General features: G+C 40.6%; 1 protein-coding gene and 2 long non-coding RNA genes across 11 annotated transcripts in view; 2 read left to right on the top strand and 1 right to left on the bottom strand.

Moving 5' to 3' along the window:
- Positions 1 to 306: 306 nt before the first annotated feature.
- PPEF1 (protein phosphatase with EF-hand domain 1) overlaps positions 307 to 25,970 on the bottom strand; it is a 51,496-nt gene continuing 25,832 nt past the window's right edge. For 7 of the 9 annotated variants that reach the window (XM_062603666.1, XM_062603668.1, XM_062603665.1 and 4 more), the window contains 17 exons: positions 25,495 to 25,622; positions 24,616 to 24,667; positions 22,890 to 22,927; positions 21,983 to 22,019; positions 18,879 to 19,051; positions 17,079 to 17,193; positions 14,951 to 14,997; positions 11,287 to 11,453; positions 9,738 to 9,774; positions 9,129 to 9,278; positions 6,842 to 7,042; positions 5,283 to 5,468; positions 4,537 to 4,679; positions 3,840 to 3,946; positions 2,638 to 2,801; positions 1,068 to 1,152; positions 307 to 594 (listed from right to left, as the gene is read on the bottom strand). In XM_062603666.1, coding sequence (XP_062459650.1) covers positions 401 to 594; positions 1,068 to 1,152; positions 2,638 to 2,801; positions 3,840 to 3,946; positions 4,537 to 4,679; positions 5,283 to 5,468; positions 6,842 to 7,042; positions 9,129 to 9,278; positions 9,738 to 9,774; positions 11,287 to 11,453; positions 14,951 to 14,997; positions 17,079 to 17,193; positions 18,879 to 19,051; positions 21,983 to 22,019; positions 22,890 to 22,927; positions 24,616 to 24,667; positions 25,495 to 25,622 — 2,024 coding nt within the window. In that variant the 3' untranslated portion in view covers positions 307 to 400. Of the gene's footprint in view, positions 595 to 1,067; positions 1,153 to 2,637; positions 2,802 to 3,050; positions 3,131 to 3,775; positions 3,947 to 4,536; positions 4,680 to 5,282; positions 5,469 to 6,841; positions 7,043 to 9,128; positions 9,279 to 9,737; positions 9,775 to 11,286; positions 11,454 to 14,950; positions 14,998 to 17,078; positions 17,194 to 18,878; positions 19,052 to 21,982; positions 22,020 to 22,889; positions 22,928 to 24,615; positions 24,668 to 25,494; positions 25,623 to 25,970 lie in introns of those variants that run through there. The other 2 variants (XM_062603670.1, XM_062603672.1) reach the window with 2 other exon arrangements.
- Positions 3,051 to 6,542, top strand: LOC134155992 (uncharacterized). The gene is made up of 2 exons (XR_009961796.1): positions 3,051 to 4,498; positions 5,216 to 6,542. It is a non-coding gene; the product is annotated as an uncharacterized LOC134155992 (long non-coding RNA).
- On the top strand, positions 11,449 to 12,679 carry LOC134155991 (uncharacterized). The gene is made up of 2 exons (XR_009961795.1): positions 11,449 to 12,345; positions 12,399 to 12,679. It is a non-coding gene; the product is annotated as an uncharacterized LOC134155991 (long non-coding RNA).

Below are 25,970 nucleotides of genomic sequence, written 5' to 3'. Positions count from 1 at the left end.
TCACCAGGGAGGCTGTGATATGTTCCTTGTGGCACCAGTGCTGTTCCTCAGCCATTGCTAAGGGCTGCTGTCAGAAACATGCCCAAGTTTCTCTTCTCATGGGACTGAAGGTGGACCCATGGCAGTGTTCATGGCTTAGACTGATGGGGGAGATGTCACCAAGGGGGAGGATAAGTTGTAAAGATACTCATGTGGCTGTGACACAGTAATACCATAAGCAGTGGCTTTTCATCTCGGTCTCATTACTATCAGCTGTACATCACCCAAAAAGGACAAAAGAAATGCTTACACAGTGACGGCCAGGAATACCATACTGAGCCAATTTATTGCCAGTCTCCCAGACTGCTTATGATTTCAATGGGAGTGTGAGCTGCTATGGTAGCCCACAAGATCTGCTTTTTCATGAGTTTGCCTTTCTCTCTAGTCTATGAACCACATGAAAGGCCTCTAAAAACTCACTGAAGTCAATGTAGCCATCTTTGTTGTAGTCTATGCTGAGGACTAACTTGCCAAGGGTTTCATCAGTTACGTCAATGCCCAGGTGAGAAGTGAAGAGTTTCCATGTGTGGCGAAACTCCTCAAGGGAAATCAGACCTAAAGGAGACAGGCAGAAGGTTGCTTTCTCCAGTGCTGTTTCTCCTCCCTGCATTCACAAAAGGATGCATGCACACACCTTTGCTGCAAAGAAGTTACTTGCCTACCATGGATTGGGTATATGTTTTGATTTCATAACTGAAGTACATTTTTACTTCAGGTAATTATCTAATGCTTTCAGCAGTGGATTTGAGAACGTGAGATACTGAGAGTGGAAAGGAGAAAAAGCCTCCGGAAAGAGCCAAGCCAGTACTGGAGATGGGCTCTGTGAGAATTTTTTTCCCAAGCTGGGCTCTGTGCCCTGTCCCTTATATGGTTACAGCCTGACTGCTTAAATTAGTCTTCACTGAACTAGAAAAATGACATCAGCTCTGGTTCCTCTATATTTGGAAGTCTTGAGGAGGAGACACAGTGGGGAAAAGTAACTGGTACAGGGTTTCTAGAACTGGTGCAGTGAGGCTGCCTAGACCTACCTGAGTGATCTTTGTCAATTATATTAAAGATGAGCTCCAGATCCTTTCTGTATCTGCACAGTGTCTCCACCAAAGCTGGCTGAACCTGGGTTTGAAATCACATACAGGAAACAATTGAGACTTTGGTTCAAGTTAGTCTAACCAACAGAATATGTATTAGCCAATTCTGTCTTCCCAGTTTAACTTATCAAATGTTCAAAATAAACCACAATCCTTATGCTTGAACTCCCCGGAATGATACTTTGTGCCTTGCCCCAAGGAAAAATGAGCTAAAATCTGGCACTTTCAGACGGCAGGGCGGGGGGGAAGGAGCCCTTCACACCTCCTACCTTCCGTAATTATTTATAGAATCATAGAATAGTTAGGGTTGGAAAGGACCTTAAGATCATCTAGTTCCAACCCCCCTGCCGTGGGCAGGGACACGTTACGCTAAATCATATCACCCAAGGCCTCGTCCAACCTGGCCTTGAACACTGCCAGGGATGGAGCATTCACAACCTCCCTGGGCAACCCATTCCAGTGCCTCACCAACGTAACAGGAAAGAATTTCCTCCTTATATCCAGTCTAAACTTCCCCTGTTTAAGTTTTAACCCATTACCCATTGTCCTATCACTACAGTCTCTAATGAAGAGTCCCTCCCCAGCATCCCTATAGGCCCCCTTCAGATACTGGAAGGCTGCTAGGAGGTCTCCACGCAGCCTTCTCTTCTCCAGGCTGAACAGCCCCAACTTTCTCAGCCTGTCTTCATATGGGAGGTGCTCCAGCCCCTGATCATCCTCCTGGCCCTCCTCTGGACTTGTTCCAACAGTTCCATGTCCTTTTTATGTTGAGGACACCAGAACTGCACACAATACTCCAAGTGAGGTCTCACAAGAGCAGAGTAGAGGGGCAGGATCACCTCCTTCGACCTGCTGGTCACACTCCTTTTGATGCAGCCCAGGATACGGTTGGCTGTCTGGGCTGCGAGCGCACACTGCCGGCCCATATTTGTGGAAATGTGGATCATATAGGGAAAATGCTTCATGCCATGAGCTTGTACAAAGGTTTTGTTGTACATATGCGAATGGATCCCGCTGCTTAGAAAAATGATGGCACTGGCTATCAGCACTGTGCAGCCACTTGGTAACAGCTGGACTCTGTAAAAGAGACCTCACCTGCCATTAAAACTCTAAAAGGCCATCTACAAATGTGACTCCCTCCCAAATGTGACAGGTGCCTGAATTGGCTATGGAGCACATTTGAAAAGCTCATCTCAAAGAGGGAGAGATGGAAGTCAAAGGATTTGTCGCATCTCAGTTACGTTATCTAAATGCCCTTGAGAATCAACAGAAAGTAAGGAGCAGTTCTAGCATGTGATTCATCCAACCTATTTTAAGCATCTACCTTAGCAGGGAATGATGATGGTGTGCACCCTTGCAGTGCTCATTTCCCTCCAGGAACTATAAAAGGAAACTTGGCGTCTTTTTCAGCTGTATCTGTCTACCCAATCGGTCAAACAACTGTCTTGTGCCTCAAGCTGCACCAAAAGCTGTTCCTCCAAGCCTTGCTAAGAGGCATTTTCATCCTTACCTCCTTTACAGGTTGACTTATTTTCAGATCATAAAAACAGGACATGAAATCAACTTCTCCATCTGGGGTCAGCTGTACTAACTGAGAGCGCAGCATCCTCCAAGGCAGTCCCAGCTGTAGGACAGACTCCATTGCAGCAGCCCAGTCATGGACAGAAATCCTGCCTGCCAGAAGGGGGGTCAGTTCATGGTTACAAGCAGTACATGACACAGCGCTCATCAAGTCACCAGCATGCCTTCTGCCCTTTCTAAAAACAGTTGCAAAACACAAACGATTTCTCAGTAACACTGGGATAAAACCTCTCATAACAGTCGGCAGCAGGGTTGGACTAGGCATTTCCTCACATCTCTTCCAACCTTAATGATGTTTGGAAGAGTAACTTTTGGAAGTTGGAAGGTTGGAAGAGTAACTTTTTGATGCTATTATGATGTCCAGCATGTCTTAATACCTTCTGAGAAAACCAGATAATGTCACGAAGTGTACTTCAGGTCTGAGCTGAGCTGCAACTAGAGAGACGTGGCTGAAAACCCAACAAGACAGAAATAACACTGAACAATTGTTCAGTGGCCAAAGAAGCAGTACCTTCCTGTAACTGATTGTCCTTTTAGGGGCACAGATAACAACTCAGTCAATTGAGAAGCCATCACAAGCAAAAAGTTGTATCTGTGCTAGAAATCATCTACTCCTTGCTCCTACATAAAAGGTTCATGTATTGGTTTGCCACTGACTTTTTTTCAGATATGTCTCCTAGGGGCACTGCCAGTTAGCAAGCTTTCCTCAGATACCTCCCAGACTCAGAAGGAGACTGGTTACCTCTCACCTGAGACCCTGGTTCCCTACCTTCTAGCTTCTGAGGACGCTCCTGAGTGAAGGTGGTTCGTTACCTTTCAGCTTCTGGATCTGGATTTGCCTGCCCAAACTGCCCAACAACGAACACTATTTCATAATTTGCCTATGTGGTTCAGTCATTTTCTTCTTCCTACTTAAAGCTTCAGCCCCTCAAGTTGTTTTCTGGGGCTAAGCACCTGGTAACACCTGTCCCCTGTGGTCATGAAGAACATAAGATCAACCACCCCTTGCTAACCTCCAGCTTTACACTGGCAAGCAGGACCCCTCTCCATGGGGTTTGTCCCCTCTGCCCCTGCTATGCTGATGGAAATTGTGTTCCCCATGGTGGCAAGTGGACAAAGAGGTAGTGTTACCTGTGCCATTGAGGTCATACTGTGCAAAAGCACTAGTAAGTTCAGGCTTGTAAGCATAAATCTGCTCTCGTAAGGACTTTAAGGCAGATGATTCAATTGTACCCACCCTAGGAGGGAAAAAGTGCAGAGCATGTCATTGAAAAATTTAAATCTAGCATTTTATGCTTTGCAGCATTTGTAATCGAATTCTTACACCCTTTAACATGTACTATGTTTAGGGTCATCCTACAAGACAACACTGGGGGGGGGGGGGGGGGGGAATAATCTGCTTTTTTTAGATAATCACATTTATGCAGGTAATTCTAAGATGCTTTGCACTGGTAAATCTGACCACAATGCTAGGCATGGCAGAGCTGTCACGATCAATTTTTTGGGCTCTGTTCGTAACAGGCTTTGTTCAGATTAATGCTGCAGTCTTAAAGCAGAGCTGACAGACAGGCGCCAGCCCTTTATGGTCCCTAACAGTTGTCTGTTCTAACCACTTTCTGCGACTAATTACCTTTGGGAGCTTCTCAGGAAGCCCATTAGAGCACTTAGAATATGTTTTGTCTACTATCTATATTAATTTTTAAATTGTAAAATTTACAAGGAAACCCGAGGAAAATGATGCCTATTCAATTACTCAAGCTATAGATTTGTGGCAAGTACTCACATGCTAAGTGAGTACACACTCACTGCACACAACACACAACTTTACCTATTGTGAAGATTCTGCCTCTGTGTGTGCTCGCTGACTTGATACTGTACAAACCGAGGAATCAGTTCAGGATTCAGTTTGATGTACGCTCCCCGGTTGCTCCCCTCTTCGTAATAGTTAGAGGCAGAAAATATAGTGATAACCTGATCATAGGAAACAAGGAAACTGGATTGGCCAGAACAACTCTTGAGACTGATTTCTGAAACTGATCTTAGAAAAACATCCAGGTCCCAAAATTAAGCATCTACATATAAAATCAGAGGTCAACAACTATGTTGTTCACCAAAGAGCTTGCACTTTTTGAGTCAGAGATCCAGGCCTGTATTATAGGCCTGTCACTGGAAGACTTCAGTTCAGGGGCAGTGTGGTATAACATGCTATTTAACAGAAACCTCATTCTAAGAGAGACCAGGTTTTCAGAATTCTTGCTGGCTGCCATGTCAGAAAACAGGCTCAGAAGAGAAAGTAGGAAGTTAAAAGGCTTCTAGAGCCTTAAAACATCTCTTGCACTGTATTTACACAACAGGGATTTTGTTGATGTTCATTTGTTTTCACACAAGTAAAAAGCCAGTCCCAACTTCCTGAAGCTGTAAAGAACTGTGTGTGTCAGAACTCTAATTTGTTCTAACTAGCGCACAATTTCCCCAGTCCCATTTTAAAGAAGTCACTCATTTTGCAGACAAATATACTGTGGATGTGCCTGTGAAATTCACAGAAGAATTCTACTTTATTTGGAAGCATCTTACCTTCCCATTGTGACTGATATCATAACCTTCTGGCTTAAATTCATGAGACCTGATGAGCATCTTCAGATTATACTTTTTAAACAGCTTGGCAGTGACATCAGGACCAAAGTAACAACCTCCTCCTCGACTCTTGTTTGGTGTACAGCCCCTTTGGCTTCTTGGGTCACTCCAGAGAATGTCAAGGATCTATAAATGGCATACGCAAGTAAGTGAAGATTTAATAGGAGAGGAATGACAGGCTGTGGCTGTTGCAAGTACTGGGAGAAAACGCACCTGAGTTGAATAAGTAGGCCTTTTTTTCCTTTTAGTAGGGCATTCTTTTGAGCTGAAAGTTCTGCTTTTCTTAAACATTACCTGGATTTTGGATGAACTTTTTTCAGATGAAATAACATTTCAGAAATGTATCTGTCTCCTTTACAGCTGAATTTTCCAGACCCAGATTGGTACATCGGGAATAGTACCTAGGGTACTTCAAAGAGAGCAAAAGCTGCCTTCTTCTCATGTAGCTGAGGGGTCTTTTCTATTTCACAGACCTGATAAACATAGGGGTCAGTGGTTTTATCTAAACTAAGCTTGAGAGTGCCTGCTCTAAACATGACAAGAGTTGCCTTTGGCTTTATTGTCTTCAGTTAGCTTCCATTTCTAAATAGGATTTTACATTATTATGTCAGGATTCATGAGGATGAATTATCATAGTTTAAAGTTACCTAACCAAATAATTCTGGTCTGTGGAATTTGCTCTAGAAGACAAAATGTGTTTGTTTAAACCTCACTGGATAAGGTTTACACTAACACATTCCACTTCACCTTTGTGTGCATGGCTAGGTGAATGCTTGGTTAGCTGGGGGAGTGTCAGATCTGGGGGCATTACCTGTGCCCATTATGTTAGTTTGTAGGTCAGATAGGTATCCTGGGAAATCACATTTTCAGAGACAGATAGGCTTCTCAAGAAGCTAAAGAAAACTATCTGCCTCTTAAAGCAGTTGTCTGATGAGAAGCTCAGAAAAAGAAACATAAAACTCAATTTGAGCTTCTGAATTGCTGTGCAAATTATGCTTTTCAAATTGTCACAATTTATTAAATTACAGTATGACAAGATCTCCATATTGCCTCTAATATTTAAGAGGAAATGAAAGGCCAGAGGACAAAAACTATTCACTCTTGAGCAATCAGCCTGTAGGAGTTGGGGTTTTTTTGGACACAACCAGCATTTAGCTGCCAAAACCACAGCCAAAGAAAGGTGCTTGCTATTGCAAACAATTGTAAAGTCTGACCTATTTAAGCTGACAACTATGTATGTGCCAACAGATCCAACCACATGAGGGCATGCAAACAGTTCAGACTGAGCAGTTTCCTCCTCGTCATGGCTGAAGAAAACACTGGGTAAACTGTACTTGTGTAGAAGCACAAGCCTTTCTTATCAGGTTTACAAAAAGCATCCAAATAGCTGGCTAGTATACTCCCAACAGTGATGGGTTTCTTACATACTGCCTGAACAGAACACCTGCTGGCTTTGTGCAGGAGGGGTTTGGAATCAGTCTGTCTTTGGTTTCACATACTTGTTTCCATTCCTTCTCAGAAGGGTCTGAAGACAAATTTGAGCCTGAAGGCCTAGTGGAGCCTGATGAAGAGATGTGTTGGGTTTTCCGTGCAAGATTCTGGCTGGCAATCTTTTCACTGGGTCTGGTTGTAGGAATGCTCTCCTTCACTTGGTCTTGTCTGAGTCTTACTGACTTCGGAGGCTGCAACAAAGATTTCACCTATTTAAAAAATAATAATAAAAACTGGACTGAGTTACCAGAACATAAAGACGATACAAGCATGTTAGCTGAAATGCACATCAGTTCCCTTTTTCTGTACTCAGTATTGAACTCTCATAATGTCATGAACTCACAGGTTTGGTGAAAGCTACAGGTGTTTGTCACTTGCAGAAATTTTGCTTTCTATCTATCAGTGACCAACCTCTTCAGAGCTGTTCTTATAATCTTATTCATACCCACAGACTCATTCCAAGCCACAGTCAATCATAAGGGCTCACTATACAGCAAGTACAGTGTGGGCTCCAGAAGGAAACTTAAGTGCCCAGCATCACTGGAAACTGAAAATATACATCTATACTGTACTGATGAAGAAACTGCATTCATTGCTGCTCTGCTACAATACCAAGCTGCTATTAATTCAGCTAACTGGAATATCAGGAGGATAACAGTGAAATTTATGAAGTATTTCATCAGGCCCTTTCACTGTTAAATCAACCTCCTCCAATATGCATGGGCATTTGATTTTTTTGGAGCTGTGTGATATGGCTCCATGAATGCATGTTAATACAGACTCCTCTCCCCTGACTGTCGTTTTTTCTCATTTGAGATTTTCTCATACTAGCTCATTTCCAAAAGAAAAGAAACCCAACAACAAAACACACACCTGTGCTCCCCCAAATTCTACTCTTTAATAAAGAAAAGGAGTGATGCAAAACAAAATGCAAAACACCGGGTTATTCCCCAGTGCACTGACCAGTATTTGAGACCTGTCAGTTTCCAGCTGTACTAATTAAAATACATCAGTTGGCAAAGTGATATTGCCCCAAGTTGTGGCCCACACTTGTCTCACTAGCAACACTCTCCTGTGACAGCAACTTTGTTAATTTTGCCTTTCACAGATACTCTGTCAGTAACATGCTAAGCCCAGCCTTGGTGGAAGTGTGGGCAGAACCCAGCTCACAATTAAGACACCTCCATCTAGTTAGGTACCCAATTTTACTGTAAAACAGTACAGCCAGCAGAGTCTAGACTCCCATGACCAGAAGTATTAATTGGCCTTTTTGCATCTTTAAGAAATGGAGATACATCCAACTGTCCTGTAAAGCATTTATTTCTGCATTAGAAAACAAGGATAAGAGAAATAGCTCTTGATTCCACAGACATGGATGGCAAAGTACACAAGATCACTTAAATGTGTGTATCTCATGCCACCTGGGTTGTTCTACCATGTGTGTGAATTAACACGAGGTAGGCAGATGTCACCCAGGAGACTGGTGGAGGAGACCTGTGAAGGTTTTGTCCAGAGGCAGGCAAAGGCTGGAGGGGACATCCCTAGGCTACAGGGTGCTTCCATGAACAGCACTGGAGACCTATGCCTGAGCAAGGACAAGACCTGGATGTCCACTGATTATTAGGAGCCTCAGCATCCCCATCACAAGCAGACATCTTGATTTAGTTGTCCAAATTGAGACCCACACCATTTTTCACTGATTTGAAGGAGCTTTGTTTGCTCACCATATAAAAATAAAAAAAACACATTTGTCTCTTCCAAATCCCTGAAAAGCAGTAGTGTCTGTTTTTTTCAAGCCCACATCTCGATGTTTGATCCTCCTGGAAAGGCTTTCCCACATGTGCAAAGCTCAGCTGCTGCCACAGGAGAGCCTCACAGCTGGAGAAACACACACACAGCAGATGGCAGAAGCACAGCCGCGGGACAAAGGCAGTGCTAGCAAGATGTAGCTAGATTGATTTATGAAGTGTCTAAAAATGCCTGAGAATTAAGTACTTTTCATACTTCCTGGCTGATGTGTCATCACTGCAGGAAGGAGGTACCTTAAGTGGTTTTAGACATTTTAAAGTCAAAAGACACGTTATTTTACAGCAGCCAAACAATTGGCTCCCAAGGGCTACTAAAACTTTCTTTCCTAAACAGTGATTTAGAAGGAAAATAAGACTTTTTTTCCCCCATTATGTACCTTACACAGCAGCCATTTCCTTTCCTAGTGCAAACAACTTGATCTTAGCATTTGTACTCCTATTTTTTTAAAGAAAACAAGATTACCCTCATGTGAATACCATCTTTTACCTTATTTCTCTCAAGTGCATTCAGGAAATCCAAATCTGTGGTGTCTGAAATCCCTCCATGCAGGATAAGAACTTTGTTATTAATTATAGTGGCAAGGGGAAGCCAGCTAAAGACATCTTGCAGAAGACACAAAATCTGATCCCCATGGTCCTGTAAAACACAGGTTTATATTAGACCCTATTTCTTGCAGATTCTGTTACTTCTAAGCCCAAGATTTTGCTGAAGTGTCTGCCACAGTCTATATAAACGTTCCCTCCAGGAGAGTCTCTGAAATGCAATGTTAAACAAACATGTTCCAACATTTACTTTAGAGCTGCTTGACTGTTTCTGTAGCATTTTGGTTTTCTTCCACTTTCACCTCTTTTTGTGTTCTTGAGTGGCCTTAATGATATTTATTTCATCCCATAGATCTTTGAGCATAAAAGGCTAACACTTTAAATTGTTTCGTCAGTTATTCCACTGATAGTCCAAAATAATTCCAACTCCATTTCTAAAGTCATTCAGTGCTACACTTAAGTAAACTGGTTGGAAGTTTCCTTGTTTACGCAGTTTTTATTTTACAAGTGCAAGCCTATAAAGAAAATATAGGGGAAGGAGGAGGACTCTTACCTTGTACTTCCTCGAAACTTCCTTTGTGAAGCCGTATCTGAAAATAGGACAGCATAATGAGCTGCTTTTCAGTATGTCCTTCTGCATTATTTTCTGTGCTACAGTGTTTGCCAGGAGTTTTCTTGCCTTCTTTTTGTCCTGCCATTCTAACTCAGTTAAAATGTGCTTTCTTCTGCTCTGTCTCAAGAATTCAATTAAACTGATTTCTTGTATATACAAGTGATCAAGAGCAAAATCCAGACCAGTAATGATTAAGTGGCTTTTTTTCCCAGCTAAATGAAATAGCTTAGCAGTTTTACTTTTTGGATACTGGAGAGAAATTCCAAGGAACCTGTTAACAGGTAAAAATTCCTACAAAAACTCCATGGTGTTTTTGTCCTAAATCACTCAACCTTATTAGATGATGTAATCTGTCATGCCTTTTTCCTCACAAGGGACATGGATTTTGATACCTCATTCTTTTAACACCAAAATATCCTTGGTGCAAAGGGAATTTTCGCAACACTCTAACGCTCAGCTTTCAAATTTACTGATGTGCAGCACAGCAAAATGCCCAGCAAAGACCCATACACAGTAATACATCTTCATACTCCATACCATCACAGACTTAGTTAATATTTTCTGTTATTTTGAGTGGGGAATTATCCTACCTTGTAGACAAAGTAACTGATCTTGGTTTATGTTGTGGGTTTGTTTTTGTTTTGTTTTTTTAATTAGGTGCTGGAAAAGTAGGTACCATGTGAACCTGGTTCTCTTACATGGATCATTAATAGGATTTGAACATGGGCCTCTGCAATTTTATTGTTAAAACAGCAATATATTCTGCACAGATCAAATGATAGAAGGGATACAACAGTTTACCCACCAGCCAGTCCCCCAGAGGCTTACTGGGACGGCTTAAAAACACAGAGAATAGGACTAAGGAGTTCTAATCCCATTCAGATAATTTTGTCCACAAGTCGCACTTTCACTACAGCCAGAGACACTGGCCATGCTCACTCCTGTGGTAGAGCCAAATACCAATGTCTATATTAGAAAGCAGGGTCTCAGCTGTTCCTGCAGTGGGACAGACTGGCACCTCTCAGCTAATGGACCTCCACTATGTAGAAGTGCAGATATTTACCTACCCCTTGTGTTTGGGAAGTGACATCTAAGTCTAAAGTTAAGTGAAATATCAGCTCCTGGTTTACAGGTTCCATTGTATTGCATATTACTATATCTTTTGCTATGGTATAGAAAAGCCAATGCTTTAAGTAAAATATCATCTTTCCATCCACCCTAAATTTGATACTCTGGAAGCTGCACTAAACCCATTGACTTCAATGGATTGTGATTAGGCCAGAGACATGACTCCTGTTCAAGTGCCTGTGTATAATGAGGATGCTCTTTACGCACCTCACACATCCTGAAGATGCAAAGCTACACCTGAATACCTAATAAAACATTATTTCTGTTTTAATGTGACACAGTGGCTAAAGTAGCATTCAAAAGCTCCAACGTTTCTAGTGAAAGGCCAGATACTCCCCCCTCACTGCCCCCTAAAACCTACCTCAGGTTCATGATGTAGTCTTCATGGTTTCCTCTATTCAAATGTAAATTATTGGGGTAGATAAGAAGAAATGCAAACAGGATTATAAGAATTTCCATAGAATTTTTCCCTCTGTCAACAAAATCACCGTTAAAGACGTAAGGATTTTGTTCTGAAGGCAGACCATTCTGCAGAAGGAAACAAAACCAAGAACATTTAGAGATGTTGCTACCCTACTGTAATAAAGGAAACTGTTTCAATGAGATCATGTTATGCTTCCAAAACTCACAGGAAAGGCTACAGTCCAGAGGACATCAAATCTTACTACAGAACTTTAAGAATTTGATTCCCATTGCTTTAATCCTGGAAGCACCACTTGAATTTTATTCACATTACACTTTGCCATGCCCTAGAGGAAAGAGGCTAAATGCAAGTATTTCTTACCTTATTTTTTTCTGAAGATGCTTTATCATGAATGGTGACATATCAAAAACTAGTATTGTGAATTGATGGTATGTTTAATATGATTAGTTATCAACATGTTAGTGAGTGCCATCAGCTTACAGAAAGTATAGCAGCAACTACCTACAGCTTCATCATTTCCAATCAAAATCAAAATATGATTTCAATTTTGAGTGCTAGAAAAAGGAAACTTTTTTTTTCACATTTGAATGCACAAGAATCATCAATAGAACCTCTATAAAATCATGTTACAACTGTGGCAGCCACTCTTAACAGGTTTGGCAGCATTGCAAAACATCCCACTTCTGAATGTATCTACTGTGCCAATGTCCAACATTTCCTATGTTCCTATGGTATTCTTGAGTGTACTGCCTTAGCAGGTCTCTTGCAGGATGTATTATTTGGCCAGGGACTCAATTAAATGTTTAATTTAAATTCATTAAGAAAAGTCTTTTTTGTCCCAGTCAAGCATCCTGTGCTGTTAATGTCAGAATGCAGTAGTGAATCCTGGTCTCTCGATGGCCACAGTGGTACAACCCCAAATGTTGTAAATACTGCTTGCTTGGTTTTTACTATAGCTTCTCCCCAGCATTATCCAAGTTAACTTAGAGGACACCTGTGGTTTCTCTCTGCTCACAAGAGTGGCAATTCACAAGACTCTGCTAATGCAGTGGTCGTAGTGGTTTTACAAAAGAAAGGATGTATTTCAGGTGTGGAACAAAAAGAAAGGGCTCAGAAGCAGCTCCTGGAAAGACGAGTTAATAAAAGCTGTGCCTTTACACCGACTGGCATATTAATCATGAGCAGATTGTCAGTATACAGACAGCCACCCTAACTGGAGTCCTCATGGAAAAACAAATCTACTGAAGCACTCTCTAGACTCCATCATTGTTTCTCTGGAAAAGCTTACCTACCACTCTTAGTTTTAAATAAGTTTGTTTTGGACTTCCAACTTCAATGTGAAATTTTAGTTTTGTTCTGATGCTAACACTCATGCAAAGTTTTATTTCCTTTTCTGTGGTTCTGACCAACAATAAGAGCAAAACTATTAAAGGCCTTTGCAGCCTCTGACATGTCAGAGGCGAACAAGGCCCTGTAATGACTAGCAAGTTGCTGCTGGGCATCATTACTGTATCTGCTGGGTTAGTGATTAATTAACTTCTGTTCATCGTTTGCATTTTTTTCAGGCTATTTCTATCCATGGCATCCATTATAGAGCAATACATAATTTAAAATTCAAATGTTTCAAGGAATTTCAGGAAATGCTGTAATTTAATGGAGATTAATGCAAGGACTGAACGAGCCTCAAACTGGCTGTTGAGAAAAAAAGTAGTTATCCTACCCTCACTCAAACCAGGTTTAAGCATGACAAGCAGCACTGTATTGATAAGCTGCAGATTGCTAGCTTCTGTGCATTTGCTGTTGGCAGCTTGTAAAAGTGCTGTGATAAAAGCTCCCTGGATGGAGCCCACGCTCAAGGTCCTGACATGCAGGCAGGTGGCCCAAATGCTACAGCAGCCATTTTAGCTCTGCACAGCTCTGTGCAGGCCTGAACTCACTACACTCCTCACTCATGGCACTGTTTTGGATTGTACCCACTTGTTTTAGGTTATGGGTGGTTCATACCAACTCAGAGGAGGATATCCCTTCCAACTGAAATAGTGTTAGGAAAGCATAAAAAAAATGGATCCCAGAAGCTGACTGGGTTCACTGCTCAGCTGAGTGAACTACTCAGAGGGGAAATGAAATACTGTGCTGTTTAATTTGCTTCTAAATAACTAAGCAGCTCTATCATGTGCTCTCTGTTTTCTCAACCGCTTTGAAATGACAAAATATTTGTCCATTTTATTAGGTTTGATGGAAGGACTCCCCTAGAAGCTTAACAAAGAACAACTAGGGGATAAATCTAGTCCCTGAAGTCAGTGGGAGATTTGGTTCCAAATTTACTGAAGTCAGGATTTAGTCCTTTCTTAGAGTTTTTCTCTTTGTAACATTCGCTAGAAAGGGGAAAAAGCATCATCATCTGTTTCCTCCAAAAGAGTAAAACTCAGGCTGATTGCAGCTGTATATATATCTGCGCATTTATGTTTAACATAGTTACTTTCCCCATGCCACATCCTGTGCATGAAACCAAGCTGTATCCTACTCTTATTCCAATTTCAAAAAGGAAGACTGTCAAATATTTTAATTAGACGGTAAAGAGACTGCAAGCCAAGGACCAGCTAAATGTAACTGATGAGAAAAGCAGAACTCTTTTACAGAGTCTGATTATACTTCAACAGGCTTCAGGTATGCACCTGGGCAAAAGAACAAAGTTGCCATTCAACAACTGTCAGATAAAATATAACAAAGTTGAGGGGGGTCGGGTGGAGGGGGGAGGCAGTTACATAACTTAAACATCTGGTTTAGGTCACTTCAGTCTCCATTCAGTGCAGATGAATGTGTCAGACACAAACCCTTTCCCCCCGCCCCGGAAAGCTCAAATCAAAGTATCTGCTGAATGAAAGGTGGCGATTCACATTAAAGATAAATGGGAAACTAAATACAGGAAATTTCCTGCATCTTCAGTAAACATACAATTGTGGAAATAATAGCCTGGAGCTTAATTTTTTTCACATCAGTTAAACAGAGATAAGCTTTTTTAACATTAAAAAGTGATCAGTTGTTCAGAGATATGTGAAGGGTGCCCTTGGCATTTCCATTTTGTGCAGACTATGTGATTGCTTCCAGCACTTAAAAAGCTTTTAAACAGAGAATTCTTTTTGTTTCCCGTAAACAAATAATAATAAAAACCACTTTGCAGATATCAATGGAAGGCCTAAGTGAAAGCTTCTGCATTTTTTTCTGGAAGGCCAAATTATCCGTGGTGTACTGTTACATAAGAAACTAAGTTAGCTCCTGATTTTAGAAGACTTTAGTCAATACGGAATACAAAACAGCAGCAGGACTTCGGAGACATTGTAAGGAACCCTCTTGAGTTCTGGTTCTGCTCCAGTTCAACATTTAGGAAGAGAAAGACCTCCTGGATCCCCTTTTCACAGTGAGCAGGAGGATATGGAGAGGAAAAGCTATGACAAAGGCACCATTCAAATTGTTCCACGACTGTGTGTGTGGTACATGCACAGGGCATGTACATTTCTAACAGTGATAAATCAGACATAAATACATGTTATTAACAACAAGTCATGAAATAAAAACGCTACATCACAGGCTACCTACTTACCTTATAGAATATCAGCAAAAGATCATCCAAGTTTCCATGCAAATCTCCTACAGGAAACAAAAAGATGGGTTTTTGTTGTTGGGTTTGTTGGCGTTTTTTTAATACATTTTCTCACAGAGGAGAAAAAAAGAAAAAATGGAATTATAAAACTGGAATTAGTCTGAATATGTTTTCCCCCATGTTCTCCCTAAGTAGTTTGCTTTTTATTAGGATCAGGTTCATTTAAGGTACAAGCTGAAGCTGCTTGTAAAATCTGGCAATTAAATACTTTAAAAGTCTACAATTGTCTTGCATAAAGTTTTTGTCTTCCCAGCTAGATCTGAAGATTGGACCAGTCACACAGCCAGAGGTTCAACAAGGGAAATGGGGTTAAGATGAACATATTACAAATATGAAAACCAGAAAATGTCACTAAAAGACATTTAGACATATGATTGACTTCTACATACTAACAGGTTTAAATTTATTAAGTAGCCCACTATCTACAGCACAACTGAACATCTGTCCGATTCACAGCCAGGTTTTGATTACTACAGGCAGGATCTGATGGAGACTATGTACGATGTATGCCTCAGTACTGAGACAGGAATGAGAGATTTGGCTCCTTCTGACAGGTTTATTTTTGAACAGATTTCACCCCAACACAAAGAATCACTGCAGCAGAGCTCCCCCCACATATGACTAAATTTCATGCTCACAGAACCAACCTCATGTCTGTGACTCACCACCGAAAAGCCACAGCACAGTTTCAAACTGATCTTGTAATAATATCCTTCCACTAGCAAATAGTAGGAAAAGTGATGTTTTTACCCTGTCTATATATTCTCTGTGCAACTTTTTATTACTTATGACCCTGCTGAAGGCATTCTAAGTAATCCTTATATGGATGCAAACTTTTCACATGTGTTTTTAATCTGCATTATTAGTTTGAAATTTAAAAAAAAGGGAAGGGGGGTTTCCTTATATTAAGGAAATCAACATTTTGGATCAATTATGTCCGAAAAATGATCCTTCATCTTTTTGCAGAGGATCTTTCCGGTTACAAAAGCTATTAGTTTCGGTGCAGGAAAGGGACCCCTTTAGATGCTCCTTACATAATGCAAATGTAATACTAAAATGCAATACTAACATACATTCTGCGTACTAAGAATATGCTTATTAAGAACATGTAACAAACAAGTATAAGTCTGTGTTGCTTTAGTTTGGAGAGAGGTTTTGTTGGCTTGGTTAACAAATCATTGTTTATACAAAACCTCATTTAAACAAACCCTTTCCTGGCAATCATAGTAGGTGCATAACCACATCTTCAAAAGCATCATGTGTTTTGCATGCGTCACAGTACCCCTCCTTATATCACTTTACCATTACACACAGCACACTGCTAACCATCAAGAGTTAACGTCACCATTACTGTTCTGGTTTGCAGATACTATGTTCTGTGAATCAGGATACTGCATCCCTTTATTCATGATTTACAGAAGTGTTACAAAACAAATGGGCAATGAGCTCTTAGTTCTCTACCTTGTGACACATCACATCACATCACATCACTCTGTGAGACTAATTTGTTGCTTGTATAAACACTCATCCATCCTCTTGGGTCCCTTTAGAAATGAGGGTTTATTATAATTTCAATTTATACTAGATAGTCATGCTGCCAGTGAAAGGCCTTGTTTGCCACCCCTATTAAGTCCTCATTAAAATCATTACTGAGTAAATTGTTGATGGCAAAATCTTTTTCTCAGCAAGAGGAGAAAGCAGTGAGACTTGCAACCAGTGATCAGAATACTCTGTGACATTTTAGAGATTTGTGCAGGAATATTAAAGCTACAGTGCAGTGCTAGCTGAATTAATACTGACTCATTCAGGAATGTTTAATGAGAAAAGGAAAGAGCTGCTGAGGGACTTTCTTAAAATGTACTCAGTGTGACTCAGGAACCTTTTTTTGTTGTTGTTCCAACTTATGCATTTGTAGGGGAAAAAAAAACAACAAAAAACAAACCAAAACCAAAACAAAAGCATCAAGAACTTCCTTGTAATGGCAACACTTGGAAATGTCTGTATCATTTTCTAACCACTTAGAATATCAACTCATAGCCCAAAGCAGTTATCTTCTCTGGCACTTTACCGCAGACAGTTATCTCCTTGGAGTAGGAAGTTGAAATACGGGTGATATTTGGCATCTCCTTGAGAACCCTCCTAGTTTCATATAGCAGCTGCAGTACATAACGGGCATGAAGCAGCTGTGAGGAAAAAAAAAAAATGCAGGGAGAAAAGGAAGACTTATTAGACGTAGCAAAACGTCTGTTTGCTTTATTAATCTCCAACATGTATTGCCAAGATTACTTATACTACAGACCGCTGGATCTGATTGCAGGCTGTATGGTTTAGCATTGGGATTAGAGGTGTTCATAGCCTTGCACTTGCTTCCCAGTGAATGGATGTAGAGCCCTTAATGAACTTGCTTTACATATTTTCCCATTTTATTTCTAGTGTACTGTTTCTACTACTCCCACCTACAGAAAGGATAAAAGAGTGAGTTTTACAGCACTCTGAATCATTACATAAGGTCATCTGTTTAAAGCAATTTGAGGGAAGAAAAAAAAAAAATCTAGGTGTGAATTAAAAAAAAAACAAAAAACATAAGACAAAACCCAAACCAAACAACACAAAAAACACAAACCAACAACAACAAAGAAGAACAAACAACCCAAAAACACAAGCAAAACCCCCAACAAAGGCCATAAATGATATTTCAGCAAATTGCAAATATGAGAGGGGAACTCCAGCAAGAGTTATCTTTATGAAAATTTTGTCAGTTTGTGATTTTTTTAAGGCATTTAACTCAAACAACTCTGAGGAAATTTGGTAGAGGAGACAGATGAGCTATGGACTGACTTTTCAAGATTTGTGGTTTAAAGCAAAAAAGTAGGCCAATTACATATAGTCATTTCCTTAATAAAATGCCAGCCACAGTAAGTGAAGAGAGAGCTGACAGTAAGGTGAAGCCTGGGTGGGCTTATTTAACATGTATTTTATATTTTACTACTTTTAAGATCAGCCTTCACAGAAAATTACAGAAAAAAAAACAAAACCCAAAACGAAAAAACAACCAACCACCATTATTTAGTAAATTAAAAAGCAAGACAGACCCTTATCCTTTACATACAGTATACTGGTTAAGCACAAATGACCACAAGTTCAAACAAAGCTGTGCCATGCAATGTTTCCCTGCCTCACTCTCATCTTATAGAGGGCAGTGAAGGAGCGTGTTCGAGAACATAGAGAATCAACAGCCTTCTCCATGCCTTGGCAGCCACAGACAGTAAGCTCCTGAGATTTGTGCTATCACCCTGTTCCACTACATTAGTGATGCTTTATATTCACTCTTTTATTATGGTAGAGTCTTGCACACTGGAACAAGGTGACCATTCGAAAAGCACTTTTAACCCAGAAAAAGATGGTAACTAGTTTCTAAGTTAGCTTAGGACACCTTCCCCAGTCTTGCACCTTCAGTGATAACCCCTGCCTTGCAGCTGCTAAGGGCTCCCATTACATGATCACTGTAATCTCAGTGCCTGAAGAGCAGGTCCCAACTAGTCCCTGCTCCCTCCCCACTGCTGGCTCTGGTGGTCATGCAGCCAAATAGTGAGTCAAATCTGAGAAACAGTCTGTCTGAGAACTGACTGGTTTTGATTTTGTCATGGTAGCTTCAAGCTAGATCAGTTTCCAAATACAGGTCACCATGCACCTCTATGATCACTTGGGGCTAGCAGGAGAGGGTAATGGGATGGTAAGGAAGGGTGAAATAACTCCTGGTCACCCATTTAGCCTTATATTGTGTTCAACTGATTGTGGAACTACAACTTGACAGAGACATAAAACAAGTTTAAAAAAAAAAATTAAAATCAAACTACTTGTAGCTTACTTGTTCACTCTTGAAAGCATGAAGAAGAGCATTGGCATCATTAATAGTAAGAGGGAAAGAGAGTCGGGGTCCATAATAAGAGTCTGGAACATCAATCTTCTTTTCAAATTCTGTTAAACTTAAGCCTTCTTCTACCACATGAGAAACTTTAGGGTTGGCAAAAATTTCAGAAACTGGAAAAGAGGGAAGAAAAACAACAATGTAGAAACTCTGCTGATCCACATAGGGCTGTAAGAGCATGACTAGAAATGATGAAACTAAATGATGCTCTACTTGCTGCAGTATTACAAGTGGCCTTATATAGTCAAGAGCTCCAGGTGTCCCCAGATTGTTTCACAATACTAAAAACAAGCAAACAAACAAAAAAAGCAAAACCCAATCAAATGAAAAAACAGGCAAACTCTCTGTCCCAATAGCCAGTAGCTGTGGCCAAGATGCAAAACATTTTGTACTGATGCTGTGGACCAATCTGCTCTCATAGATAATGTCCTGGGTTCAGCAGTAGCAATCATGAAAAACCTAACATGCTACAGACTTTCTTCTCCTTCCCCCACAAAGCAAGGAGATTACAAAGTCATGGCTGATCATTCAGTGACCATCATCTGTTTAATGTTCAATATAACACTTCTAATACAGGTTTTAAAGATTCACTTTTATTTTCTATGTAAAACTTTAAGGCTAAATACCAGCAGGTCAGTGATTATTTAAAATTTCATCAACAGAATCCTATTTATTCACAGTAGATTGCAAAGCACTCCTTCCTCATACAACTAGGACACAATGCCAGCTTTGGTTAGCTGCCATAAAACCTCTGGATGAAATAAAGTAAACAAGACCATACAGTAAAAGTAGAGCATAGCTTCTCATTTTCCTGATACATGGAGAAAGCAGGCATGTTACTTCAATATTTTCTTGACATATCCTTGAAATGTAACTGAGTGAACAGTAGATTTCAGTATTTTCTTCTTGCAGATTGTCTTTATTATACATTATTCTAAAAGAGAGAACCAGTCCCTAGAGGACAGTGTTCTGGCAGCTGCTCTTGCAGAGCTGCTCTTGTGAGACGATTGTTGTAAATGCTTTTTGCTGGGCTACAGGTAAGTTTTCTGTAACCTTAATTAGATGCAAGTGGAATAAAAATGTATTATTTACTGCTGAAGGAATACCTGTAACTGTGACTCAAAAGTCACAGCAGCTAAAAGAGCATGTGGCTTCATAAAATATGGGAGGCCAACTAGTCTTGCAACTGGATAAAATCCATATTAGAAATAGATAACAAAGAACTTTTTATCAGTTCTGGATTAAAAAAGAAAGAAAAAAAAGCTTTATTTATCAGCTCTTCTGCTGTGAGCTGATTAGCACATTCAGTGTACAGCTACATAAATGAATTAAGGCATCAGGGAACAACAAGGTGCTCAGGGTTCATAGTTTCCACAAAGTACAGTCTGATTTGCAACCTTCCACTACAGTTACAGCTTTGTCTGGCCAGATGCCAGAACATCACTCATGGACTGAAACTGCTGGTTCCCTGATCACATACTGATCAGCCAAGCACACCTGCACCAAGTCTTGTCCCAGCCTTTTAGCAGCAGATCTCTGGACAGCATCTCCCTCTGTGCCTTACTTCTCTGGAAGTGGGTGGCTGCAGACCACAAAGCCAGTTTCTCAGACCACTCAAATTCCTAATTGCTTACCTGTTCTGGCAGGAGGCTCTCATCATCTGACCAGATTCTTCCAAGGCAGTCAGACACCTGCCCACACCTGCTCCTATTCCAGCCCTCCCTTCCCACATATAGCAGGCTACCCATCCTTTTACCTCTGAACATGAACCTGCTTTCCTCACAGCCTCTCTGCCTTTTTTGGCACATACCCAGGCTAGGAAACTCAGTCTCCTTCCCTGTAGGGCATATCTCTGCAAAAGTACACCCCATTTCCTACTTTTGGATAAATTGTCAAAAGCCAGTCATGGTCATTAGCCTTAGAGTGCACTTACATCTCTTCTCAGACAGTCTTCCACCGAGATTTTAAGGCTTCTTCCTGAATAGGAAGTCAGTAATAGATGCCCTAACGCAGCCTGGGAATTGGCACTTTGGCCAATGAGTGCCCCACAAGTTGCATGCAGGAGTAATTCTGAAGGATTCAGCACCTCTTTCATTTTAGTCATCCTCTAGTTGGGGCTGTCAAGGCTTTTTCAGTCCATATTGAAAGACGGGGACAAAAACTCTTGGCGTGCCTAGTTCAGGCAGAGGTCTTAAGACAAAATAAAATACCCTCTGCCAGCATCTGCATCTCTCCGCTGACTACAGGGAGTGACCTGCTTTGTACTCCAAAGACAACAGAGATCCAGCCCAATCTCAGTGATTTGAGCCCTGCTGTTAGACCCCATACAACTACTCTACAGGACAACAGCCATATTCCATATTAAACATGAAAACCCAGAGCTACATGGAGTTAGTCTGGCCACAGAAAACCCAGGAATCTCATTCTCCTGACAAGACCACCTCACCATGGGAGTTGTTCGAGGCAAGTCCAAGATGCCACTGCTAAGGATGTACTCACTATTAGGGTTAACAGGCAATCAGCTATTTCTGCAGCTCTGAAATAAGCTCTCTGTTCTCCCACCATCCATGTGCCTTCAAACTAACCACTGGGGTACCTGAGAGTGCCTGATTCCTGAGGAATCTTATATCTGCCAGATACACCCATCAGGTCAAATCCAGATGGACTTCAAGCCCACTAAGAGAATGAAGATTTCTATAATGCTCCAAACATTCATTTCTTCACTCCATTCCTTGTGCTGTAAGCTGAAAGCAGCTGTGACTTATTCCCCACTGTAAGAATCACTCTATGCAAAAAGCCTTTGAAGGGTGTTAATAAGGCTGTAAGGGAGGCATCAAGGGGAGTGAAACTGCAGAAAACAGCACCTTTTTTTTGTTGTTCCCTTTTGAAGGAGGCTCCAGGAGGTGTGTGGCTCCTGCCTCAGTTACCTTGAGAGGCACAGGGATGCCTTAGACCCCCAGTCACACTACCTTGCCCAGGACGTATTTGCAGCCTTCTCACCCTCAGTGCGTCATATGAAGAGTGAGTAAATGAGTCCCCTTTACCTGGAAAAGCAGTGTCCAGCTTTCTCTGTCCAGAGAATTTTCCAAGTTGGGGAGGGAGAAAAGTGTAAGGTGGAAAAGTTTTAATTCTTACTTCTCACAAATCTTTGGAAAACAGCCTTTAATCAGAAGCAGAACAAGACACACAAGTATAGAATGTCCCCATCACAACTTAAACTGCACTGGCATTTGAAGCAGGATGAGAGGATGATGAAAACTTTAGGGAACAACAGACAAACAGTCACATCAAAAGCACTACTGTGTTAATGAGGCAGTGGCTGCTTTCTTTCTTTGAAAAACATATTCTGAAAGAGCAGATTAAAAAGTGGAAAGTCACAACATGAATAGTGGAGACAGCAGTTTATAATGTACAGAAAAACAGATCACAAAATCTTCAGGTAGCTTTCTCATCACATACTGAGATGAACAGGCAACCTATTCTCTGGTAAGAATATTACATACTCTCTTTTTGGCAAGGGCTTTTGAACCATGTGGTATCGTTCAAATTTAAGTGAGCACACACTGCAAAAAAAAAAAAAAAAAGAAAGAAATAAAAGCCAGAGAATAGTGGGGTTTAGAAAATGCTTGAGAACAGCAAGGCCAATTTGAAGCCTCTCTGCTTGTTATGTTTACACTCATTGTGGCTCCTATCTTAAGACCATGATTCAGCGAAATTGAAAGCAGTTCATTACTCTATGCAGCACTGATTTTGCTTAAAGAGATAGGCTATCATGAATGCTGCAAAGGTCACTTAAGAGGGTCAAGCAATTGATCTTGAAGTAAAGAATGCACACAGCCAGTAATTGGACTAACATAAGCACAAACCACACAACACAAATTGTATGTGCAATTTCTCAAAAAAATAGCACATAAATAGAAAGACTCAGCAGTCTCTCTATTAAACATGTACCTTTTGGAATCTTTCCACTCCATTTTGGGTTCTGTTATCTGTAACCCGGGGAGTTAGAAAGGGGGAAATGAAAAAACCAAGACAAAAATAAAGCCCTTGGAGCAGTTATTAAGTCTTACCAACTTTAGTCCTGACAGATGAAAGTTTTAAGCAAACAAGACAAAGGCGAGCTTACCAGAAACCACACACTTTATCATGTGTTTCATCCTTTAAACCATGCTTGCAACTCCCAATATCTTGAAGACCAAGAAACGGGTCACTTACTCAGCAGTGACAAGCGGCAACCCACAGAACCCTCTGTCCTTTCTTGTGCACAGGTAGGGCCTGGATCTCCACTTGCCCATGAACAGTCTATGCATGTAGCAGTGTCCTCTGTACCAGTCATGTCCTAAGCCCCAGCAAGTCACCCAAAGCACCTCACCTTTGTTCCTTCTATCCATAGACACAGTTAATAAAGGTGGATAAATTATATCTAAAATGAGCAGTTGTAAAATTCTCTTTAAATATTATAATGAAAATAGAAATTAACACTATTTTTCCAAATCTCAAACCTAGCACTACTATTTTCTTTCCCACTCAGGTGGAACACCTGAACTCCAGCGCATGCTGTTGCATGTAGAAGAAGTAGATGAAGAAGGCTGTGTCTGACTGGATACAATAGTCTGGAATGTTGTATCATCTGCCTTGGCTTTGGAGCAAGGCTCAACCACAATTTTTTTTTCTGCAGAGCGTAGAGAGCATTAGGCACTCTAAAGTATTTAAGAGAAAAAAAATGCCATTTATAATGGTTGCCATTAGAACACTGAACCACTTATGAATTTGATAGTGGTTTTATCTTGCTATCAAAGCTTCCTATGCAAATTTTAATTGGAATAACCTGTGGCTGGACCAGATGAAAAAGAAAGGACATTCTCTTGTAATTCAATAGGAAGGGGAAAAAAACACTGGGATTAGACATATTCTCAGTTTATTCAGGGAAGTCATGCTTGTCTTCTGGACTTAGGAATCACTTTCAGTCTGTCCTTCCTCTGAGCTTGACCTCAAAAGTAAGTTTTGTCCAAGGATCCCACAATACTTCAAGAATTAAGGGTTATTCTCTGAATAACTGAAATTTAATTGAGAAGGTTTCTAAAGATTTATCTCCAGCAGTGTAAATGTCTTTCATTTTTGACCATTCACATACTGACATATGTTTTGCAGTGAAATCTAAAGCAAATTAAATTAACAAGTGATTCAGAACTGCTTCAGGGTTCAAAAAAAAAAAAAAAAGGAAAAGACAGAACAAGAAGAACAACCTCTTTGAAGGCAACTTCTTTGGTTGCCCTAAATCAACTAGACACAGTTTTTCTGGATAATTACATCTCGTAGTTTAAGAAAACATGCCTAAAAAATTGGAGTCAGTAAGATTACCATTAGGACAGCTTAAGGGCAGTAACATACAAGAAAGCCCTCTGAGCACTTCTGAGTATTCTCATAAAGACAAAGAAGTATCTGTTCTGTCTTACATCTTGACTCACTGAATAGATATTTAGCAGAGTCAACATTTACAGAATCAAATTCTTATTATTTATTATTCTTCATAATTACTTATATAATTCTTATTATTTGGGAAATCAAACCTCAGCCCAGCTTGTGAAGTAGGCTGTAAGCATCACATTGAAAATAAACATTCTTCACATTGGGTTTTCAGTCAGAATCTCCATATTACTTTAATTTTTATCCTTACCTGCATCAGTTGGAGTACAGTGATCCAGCATGAATGTAAAAAAGTTGGATAGCTGAGCACAGAAAAGAAAAGAACAAACACTGATCAAAGAGCAGTAATGTTCTCTTTCCTTACACAGTTACTAGCAATTTCTCATTTAGGGGGATCTAAGACACCTCTGTATGATCCTATAGCATCAGCCTGCAATAATAGCACAACCTGTGTCCTATTACAAAAACTGCTTTCTGCTTTCCTTCTTTGCTAGGAATTCGCAGATTGACACTACATGAATACATAAAAAGTTCCAGGGCTGTATCAATGCTGCTGACATTTTTGGATATAATTAATCTCACCCATCACCCAGACGATTTGCATAGGCTTCCTTTGGAATCTATAGAAAGATAATGCTACAAACACCAAACTGATTTTAGACACTGATGCTACAATGAACACAAAGACCTAGAAGTTCCTGATTCCCCATTTTTATCCCAAAGGAAGCCTGGTCCGACATGCTGAGACTGATATCCCTGTTGTACATCTTGCCTCACAGATGCAGTTAAGATCACCCATAGGGATTGACCTGCAATTCCTGGCTAACAGAGCTGTTATACAGGAATCTCTAACCTAGATATAGTTGCATGGGCAGAATGGTGTCCTGGTGCTTATGTAGTTATGTATATACATATACACACACACACACACTTACACACACACATGTATATACATGTATGTATACACACAACCTAATTAGTTTATGTGTGAGACAGGGAAGCAGTTTTTATACACAGGACACAGATTTGTAGGGAGAAATAACAGCACACCCATTTGTGGTTTTTTTTTTCAACTTAGTCCTCTAGGATAATTTAAGTGCTGGTACAGGAAGAATTGAAGATTACAAACCTGTAGTTGATCTTGCTCATCAGCATATTCAATTGACTGAAAGATACTCAGAGAATAGCGCCGCCTCATCTCTAGCTGGGCCATTCTGAAGCGGTACCAATTCTGGATAAGGACAGCAGATCTAATGACTGTCAAAACAGAAAGGAATGGAGTACACATGGATGCAGTGTAATCTGTTTACAGGCCCCAGTCATACCACAAACATATCACATTCCCTTAGCTGCTCAGATAGAAGTTTATCAAGCAGAACAACATCTGACGGCACAAAGGTCCTGGGATGGGCACTGTCCCATGGGGAGAACTCCTCACATCTATGTAAAGCAGTTAATGCTGCATGAACAGTGGACAACAGCAAAAGCCATGCAGGGGGACAGGAGCTCCAGGAGCTAATGCTCACTTGATCCCTCACCACCATGCCCACAATCCCCCCTGCTATTCCTGGTATCCAAAGGGCAGCAGCTCTAAGGAGCCAGGGC

Source organism: Pezoporus occidentalis, unplaced genomic scaffold (genome assembly GCF_034315485.1).
Source record: "Pezoporus occidentalis ecotype Australia unplaced genomic scaffold, CSIRO_AGI_Poc_V1 ctg81, whole genome shotgun sequence".
Lineage (NCBI taxonomy): Eukaryota > Metazoa > Chordata > Aves > Psittaciformes > Psittacidae > Pezoporus > Pezoporus occidentalis.
Note: the sequence above shows the minus strand (reverse complement) of the source record. Positions and strands in the feature narration are given on the sequence as shown.